At 42.7% G+C, this 8,712-nt stretch overlaps 1 protein-coding gene across 1 annotated transcript in view; it reads right to left on the reverse strand.

Moving 5' to 3' along the window:
- E2F5 (E2F transcription factor 5) overlaps positions 1-8,037 on the reverse strand; it is a 27,076-nt gene extending 19,039 nt beyond the window's left edge. Inside the window, exon 1 of the mRNA XM_075920446.2 lies at positions 7,730-8,037. Coding sequence (XP_075776561.1) covers positions 7,730-7,879 — 150 coding nt within the window. The 5' untranslated portion in view covers positions 7,880-8,037. The remainder of the gene's footprint in view (positions 1-7,729) is intronic.
- Between the last annotated feature and the right edge of the window lie 675 nt (positions 8,038-8,712).

Below are 8,712 nucleotides of genomic sequence, written 5' to 3' on the forward strand. Positions count from 1 at the left end.
CCACACATCACAGTATAGTTAAAGCTTCAATAAACCAGGGATAGTCTAGCCTCCTCCCCTTCCCCCGCAAAAAATCCGTATGTCTTGTATGATATAAACAGAGCAGCTACCTCTGTCAATAAATGTCTGGACCCCACCACTGGCTCTTCTCTCCAAACTTTAAATAATTGAGGAAACATAGAACAACAAAACAGATTGATTCTTCGCGTGTTCCAATAGAACTGTAGAAATCATAAGACATAACAGAGTGTACTAACTTTATAAGCAGGAAAACTTTTAATCTAGTCCCTTCTATTAAGAATGTAATACACAATTAGAATTGGGTGTACAATTTATTTTGCTTTCATATCCACATTTGTGCAAAAAGTTGCTGTACAGTATTTCTATCTCATTAGTTTCTATGGCTATGTCTAAACTACGTAGAATTTTTGAACCACCGGAAATTTGCATATCTTCTTCTGCTCACACTTTTGAAAGAGGATCTTTCGAAAGTAAAAGTAGTTTGGACGCAGGTTTTTTGGTAAAAAACTCCTTTTTTGAAAAAAACTGCACAAACCTCCTTTTTAAAGGAAGAGTGGTTTTTACAAAAAAGGTTTTTTTTTCCAGAAAAAATGCATCCAGACTACTTACACTTTAGAAAGATCCTCTTTTGAAAATTCTGCATAGTTTAGACATAGCCATAGAAACTAATGAGATAGAAATACTGTACTGCAACTTTTTGCACAAATGTGGAAGCCAATAAACACTTAGCAATAGTTCACAGCTTTGAACAGTTGAAATGTTTCACTAGAGAAATGAAATGTTTATTAAATCTCCAGAATTATCCCCTTCCTTTTAAAGAAGGTTCAATAAGCTTAACGTCTACCTAGACGTCCAGCAAAGACAGAAAGAATGAATCTCATTTTGGAAACTCTCTCTCATTTATGGAATACAACTAAATGCAACAACATTCAGCACTTAATACTACACTAGTTCTATTCCAGAAGACGAATCTGCCAACTAATATTAAAAAAAAAAATCCACAATTTTCCTCCTCTGAGACTGAGGTATTAAGAATAAATGAAAGTAATGAAAAAAAACCCACCATAGGGCTCCCATTCTACTATTGTTTTACTTCAAGTAATGCTGCATGTATTACATATCCTGCTTTTTAAGTCACCTCTAAAAATAGGGAAGGATACTAAACTGCAACAGGTGTGAGGAAGATTTAAAAATAAATCTCAATATAGTCTTCAAACTATTTAGTGAGCGTGCAGAAGACACGAAACTATTTAAATGAATAAAACACTTATACATAAGGATTATGGCAGGTAGGAGGGATCAATAATGATTCAAATGAGTAATTTGATTGAATACTATGATAGTAAATTTTGACCATAATGTACAAGTGAGTTTCATAATTAGAAATACGAAGTTACTAACAAATACATTCAGTATATCAATCTGTGTAAACACATATTAAAAATGGCAAACATTAGAATAAAAAATAAGTCTATTGTACAGCAAAGGCCATACATTTCACTGCAATATCTTTTCCAAAACATAACCAACTAACTGACTTGTCAAAGCAATTGTCCTCCTAGCAGGAAACAAGTTGTAAGGAATTTCAATTAGAGCAAACTGTACTGATTAGTGTTTTAATGAACAAGAAGAAGATATAGTATAAAAAGGAAAACGGGGAAGACAATTTTCAGTCAGGCAGTGTAAGTAAAGGAATGCTATTTCCATATCTTATTCAATACCTATCAAATGAGGGTATTTATGGTAAGCAGGAGTTACTACAGACAATACAAAAAAGAGCATATTGTACTTCCCTGGCTTATTAAACAACTGTGCAACCTTAATTTTGTCACTTCATGCACAACATTGTTTTACAATCTTTACTTATATAAATACAGTATGCACAATTTCTTTCATGAGACCTCTGCCTCATTCAGTACACAAAATGGACTGTGCACACTTGGGGCTGTTATTCCGAAATAACTATGAGACCATCTACACAGCAATTCGGTTGTTTCAAAATAATTTTGAAATAACGGACAGCTTATTCCGACTTCTGTAAACCTTATTCTATGAAGAATAATACCTATTCCAAAATAGCTATTTCAAAATAAGCCGTGTGTAGATGCTCCACTTCTGATATTTCAAAATAGCCCCTCAGTAGGGCCATTCTAAGTTATTTCTCCTGGGGCTCTAAATCAAGATAGCACATCTACATTAGGGAAGCCTACCTCAGACTAATTTTGAGGCTTCCCTACGGTGTAGATGTGCTATTTCGAATTAAGCTATTTCAGAATAACTATTCCAGAATAGTTTATTACGAAATAACTGTGCAGGGTAAACATAGCCTATAAGTATATCCAGTGCTTTTTTTGTGATGGTATTGCCTAGTACACATTATCGGCACCTCCAGATGCTGTACCAGCACCTCCAGTCAGAGTTCAACAACTTTTCCTCTGGATTACTGGCACCTTAAAAAAAAAAAAAAAAAAAAAAAAAGCACTGGATATATCTCTATACCAGCATTTCCCAAACTATGGGCTGCGGCCTGCTACTGGGCCGCAGCAAAAATACTGGGCCTCAGTATGGCTGCTGGGGCGCCGCGTCCCGGAGCCTTGGCCCGGGCTTCCCGCAGGATGCAGCCGGGAGTTCCCACCTCCCAGCTGGCCCGTGCGGCGCCGCGGCTCCGAGCCCTGTCCTGGGCTGCCTGCAGCCGGGAGTTCCCCCCTCCCAGCTGGCCCGTGCGACACCGCGGCCCCCAGCCCTGGCCCGGGCTGCACGGAGGATGTAGCTGGGAGTTCCTCCTCCCAGCTGGCCTGTGCGGCACCGCAGCCCCAAGCCCTGGCCTGGGCTGCACGGAGGATGCAGCTGGGAGTTATGGGCTCCCGGACTGCCCATGCGGCGCTGTGTCCCCAAGCCCTGGCCCGGGCTGCACGGAGGATACGGCTGGGAATTATGGGCTCCCAGACTGCCCATGTGGCGCCCCCAAGCCCTGGTCAGGGCTGGATGGAGGATGCAGCCAGGGTTGCTGGACGGTGGTCTCCATGGGTAAGTGGCGGACTACTTCCTATGGGATTTCAGTGTCTCCTCCAGGGGGCGGGCTCTCTGGGGCAGCACAGTGCTTTGGCAGTGCCAGGGAGCGCAGGCCACCTGACAAGGGCAGGGAAAGGGCTTTGTCTCCCTGGAACCACGTGTATTTTCATGCAGCCAAGCTTGTGTCATTGGTTTTCCTGTCACCTGATACGGCAGCCTCAGCTTGTTTCTGCATAGTGGTGCACGTCCTCTTAGGTTTACTGCTTAAGCTTTCTTCATTTATTTTCAATAACATACCCTTTCATTTTCATCTTCAGTATGGATAAATGGCTGAAGAATGTGACTGTAAATACAACTAAAAAATGTTTGAATGATGTGCAGCCTAGTACAAGTGAGAATAAGAAGATAAAAACTCCTTGGATCTGAAATTATTCTGATGAGTATTTGAAATTTGGTTTTATAAGTGCTGGTAGTGATAATCACTTGCCTTTATGCCTAATCTGTCACACACAGCTATCCAACGAGTGCATGAAACCATCAAAACTGAAACGCCATTTGGAATGCAAACATCCAGAATACGCGAGTAAGCCCATAGATTTTTTCATAAATAAGAGAATGAATTAGCTTTTGCTAAAAAAAGCATAAAAATTGCACTTTCAATTGGCTCTTCAAATGAAAACTTTGTGTTGGCTTCATATGAAGTTTCAAAACTAATAGCCGAGACAGGTTACCCGCATACTGTTGGTGAAAGGTTATTACTTCCTGCATTGAATATTATTACATCCCGCATTTATGGAGGAAAAAAGGGAAATCAGTTGGGATCTCTGTCTTTATCCAACAATACAGTGAAACGTAAAATTGAAGAAATGCTCATTCATCGACTACAGAATTGTCAGTTTTTTGCATTACAAGTGGATGAAAGCACTGATATAGCTGACGCTGCCAATTTGATGTGTTTTGTTAGATATGATTATAAAAGCTCCATTCAAGAAGATTTCTTATTTTGTAAACCACTTCCAACAAGAACAACGGCTGCCGAAATCTGTAAGTTATCAATGATTTTATTATTCAAAGCGATATTGACTGGAAAAAGTGTGTTGGACTGAGCAGTGATGGGGCTTGAGCAATGGCAGGGTGTCATACTGGGCTTGTCTCGCGGATTCGAACTGCAGCGCTAGACTGTGTATGGGTGCACTGTAGTATTCACAGAGAGGCACTAGCTGTGAAAACTATGCCATCACGTTTGAGTTCCACTCTTCAAGAATGTGTGAAGTTTATAAATTATATAAAAGCTCGTCCTTTGAATTCCAGAATCTTTACTTTGTGCAACGAATTAGGAAGTGAACATGAGCATCTCCTACTACACTATGAGATTCGATGGCTGTCGAAAGGAAACATTTTGAAACGACTCTTTGAAATGAAGGATGAAGTTTTATTGTTCTTGGAGCGACCCCCTCCATCAGCAAAAGATGTTATATTTACATTTAAAGACAGGTTTCATGAGTTTGATTGGTTAACAATGGTAGCTTACTTATGTGACATATTTCGTCTTTTAAATGATTTAAGTTTGAATTTACAAGGCACTAAAATTAATATTTTCAAAGTTCACAAAAAAGTTGAGGCAACAATTAAAAAACTTCGTTTATGGGCACAGCGAGTTAACAAGAGAAACTTTAAGTCTTTTTGTATTTTAACTGAATTACAAGAAAAATATGCTCAAACTAGTATCTCAGATGCGATTTCTGTAGCAATCCAAGAACACCTCTTGGGGCTAACATCAAGTTTACATGAATATTTTCCTCCAATTGGTGCCAATAAAATGTGGATTAAGAACCCGTTTACTATTGACACCGAAAATGAAGAAATACTACAATTGAGTGCATCAGAAGTGGATTCATTAATTGAACTTTCCTGTGACTCTGCCTTAAAAGTGAACTTTGATAAACTCTCCTTGATTGATTTTTGGTTGAGCTGTAGAAATGAATATTCACATTTATCTGAGAAAGCAGTCAAATTCTTAATACCTGTCGTCACGCCATATATGCGTGAATCTAGTTTCTCATCTTTGGTTTTCTTCAAAAATAACTATAGAAATAGATTGAATGTTGAACCAAATTTGAGGATAAAGCTTTCTTCTTTTGCTTTCTTCTTTTGCTATGTGATGCAAAACAACATCACCCTTCCCATTAGTTCTCTTTTTAGTTATTTAAAAGTTATAAAGTGCACACAAATGACTTATATTCAACTCATTCAATTATAAATAAACAAACTTTACAACTGTTAAAATTCTACTGGTTAAATTGTAATTAAGATTTATGTTATGTACTGTTATTATTGTGAATAAATAATACACAGTGAAAATGTATTCATTTTTCATTCTTTTTCTTAATATGCATTTATATTTTGGGGCTGCAAAAAACAGTACTAAAAAAATGGATTCCAACTAAAGTAAAAAGTTTGGAAAACCCTGGTCTAGCCAGCTTTCTATCCATCTTACGGTCCACTTATCCAATCCATATTCCCTTAACTTTCTGGCAAGAATATTGTAGGTGACTGTATCAAAAGTTTTGTTAAAGCTGGCACTGACGGCTTAGGGAGGACCAGAAAGTTATTTGCATATTCATCATTTGCTTAATGAATATGCAAATGAATGTTACCGGTCCTCCAAAAGCTTATGAATGGATTTACTGGTCCCCGTCTCAAAAAGTTTGGAAACCGCTGATCTATACTACTAGCCAGATCAATGGGTGGTGATTGATCCAAAAGGGTCGATTTATTGAGGCTACTAAATATATGATAAATCGATCACTGATCACCTTAGCTTCAACTCCGGTATGCCAATTCAACAAGAACTGCAAGGGGAGTCAATGAAGATACGTCTATACAGCATTATTATTTCGGAATAACTCACATTATTCTGAAACAACACAGTGAGTGTCTATACTACAAGCCTTTATTTTGAAATAATGTCAAGCTGGAGGATTTCTTACTCTGATTCACAATAAACCCTCATTTCATGAGGAGTAAGGGAAGTCGAAGGAAGTGTTGTTCTTCCTTCGACTTGCTGTTGTGTAGACAGCGCCAAAAGCCAAATTAAGCTATTTCGACTTAAGCTACACAATTGACATAGCTGAAGTTGCATAGCTTGATTCAACTTTAGCCTTGATGTGTAGACATACCTTGAGAGCATATCCTGTCAACATTAAGTAGATATAAGTATGTTGCCTTCCGTAACATTATTCACGTATCTGAAGTTGTATAACTTAGAGTGATCTTCACCTAGTAGTGTAGACTAGAGATGTCAAAATGTGCGCACACATGGAGCAGGAGGTGGCTCCCCAAGAGCTAGTGTGTGCGGGGAGACAACTTTTAAGCAGGCTCCAAACATGTACCAGCTCCTGCCTACCTCTCCCCGCCACCTGACCTCCCCCACCCTCAGCTGCTCCATCTGTATCAGATGCAGTCACAGCAGGAGAGGGGAGGGAGACAGAGGGGGCTGGTAGCTCCCTGGGAGTTGGTGCACACTGGTAGCCGGTTTTTAAGCCAGCTAGCTCCCCAGACATACCAAGCCCCGTGTGGAACCATGAACTTTAAGGGACAAGTTAGCCATGTACATGGTTACACTTTCACATCTGTTCTGTGGGGCTAGCTAACTCCCTGAAAACATAGCTATGGTATGCCACTTGGTTTCTACTTTTCTTAATAGAGAAATCTGTAACTACTTTACAGTAGCTACTGAGCTAAACAGATGTTTAGTTTGATTGACTGGTCATTACAGTACTAGTTAGTTATTCACAGACTGCTCTAACAAAGTTTGCCACAATTTTCTACTCATACTTAACTACTCAGATAGCAAAATGTATAAGAAACCAGTTGCTGACTTAAATCTAGAAAACCTGCCAGGATGTAGTGAAAGAAGTAATAAAAATTAAACCTGAGCCTTAATTTTCATTCTTCAAATTTTCTTTGCTTTTCTATGTAGGAATCTTGCAGCTTTAAATATCAATCATCACTATTACTACACTACCATGCCACTAAGAGATGCTACATACCAATGAAAAAGTGGACAACATGCAGGCAACTCAGCAACAATACAAGCCAGCCCCAAACCTACAGAAGAACAGGAAAGGAAAAAAAAATTCATGCCCTCACCCCTGTCCCTTGGGAGAGGATCCTGTTTTTGATTCAGTCCCTGCCGACTATAGCCCATTGTTACTGAAAAAGGCGTCTTAACACACTTTTTAGTTTCTCTTTGGAAAGCGAAGGGGGAAAGTCATAGTTGCATGGCTATAGGAAATAGAATGTGCCCATGAGAAAAACTCGTACACTCTCTGGGCTTCAGATCCCCAAGCGTTTTTCGAGTTCAATCCCGACACAGAGACAAGCTTCAGACTCCCTACCCCCAAAACATAAGCCCTCCAATGATGTACATCTCCACTACAAAGACCACCCAGATCTACCACACACAGGGACTTCCCTTCCACATACTCCCCCTTACAGGTGGGCCCACCCATGCAGGGACCCTCCCACGCACCAGACCAGCAAGCTACACAGGTCCGGCCTCCCCCAGCCTCTTCACCGCTCCGCCCCCGCCAACCTCCTCACGCCCCCCGGACAGGTGAGCCCCTCACAGTCACATGGACCCCCCCCCCCCCAGTCGTCCGGGACTTTCCCCCCGGCCCGGCCGGCCACGCACCGCTTTCAGGTCCAGCACGCCGTCTTTGGCCTCCTGCAGCAGCGACACGAACTTGGTCGTGAGCAGCCCCAGGCTCTTCTCGTGCCGGCTGCTGCCGCCTGCCGCCGGGACCCCGGCGCTGCTGCTCACCGCCTCTGCCAGAGCGGCCATGCTGCTGCCCGCGCTCCCCGCGGCCGGCCGGCCAGCGAGCCGGGCTTCTCCGGCGGCGGCTGCCTGCGGCACCACGTGTCCCGGGCGGCCCGGCCACAACAATCCGAGCCCCAGGGCCGGGGAGGCCGCAAGAGGGAGGAAGTGACGCTGCCCGCCGCGGTTGCCTGGAGACGGGCTGGGGGGGGGTGTGGGGGAGGGACGGGGGCTGCCCCACGGCTGGAGAGGGCGGGGAGGGAAGGGGCAGTCCTCCCACGAGCGCTCTGCGCCGGCCGTCCAGCGGGCGAGCAGCCCCCGGCTCCCTAGCGCAGGCCTGGCCCGCTGCCGCAGAGATGGGGCAAGGCGAGGTCCGTGCTGTCCGGGCGGGGGGTCACGCAGCGCTCACCTGGGCTGCTGGAACCATTTTTAGAGAGCAGGGGCTGATGCTGGGACTCATGTATTTGGGGGCTGTTATTCGTGCTTCAAGATGGGTGGGGTGGGGGGAGTGCATTGTGCCCTTGTAGCCAAAAAGGCTAATGGTATACTGGTGTGCATTAGGAGAAGCATTTCCAGCAGATCTAAAGTAGTAATTATTCCCCTTTATTCAACACTGATGAAGCCACATTTGGGCTATGGCTACACTATAGCCTCTTGCGCAAAAATATATGCAAATGAGGTGAAGCATGGAATATCGCCACACCTCATTTGCATAATTAATGAGGCTCGGTTTTTTGCACAGTAGCCTACATGGCTCCTTTTTGCACAAAAGCCTGTTGTGCAAAAATCGAGCCTCATTAACGAGGCGTGGCGATATTCCACCCTTTGCCTCATTTGCATACGTTTTTGTGCAAGAGGCT

Source organism: Pelodiscus sinensis, chromosome 2, assembly GCF_052426305.1.
Source record: "Pelodiscus sinensis isolate ZL-2025 chromosome 2, ASM5242630v1, whole genome shotgun sequence".
NCBI classification, from domain to species: Eukaryota; Metazoa; Chordata; order Testudines; family Trionychidae; genus Pelodiscus; species Pelodiscus sinensis.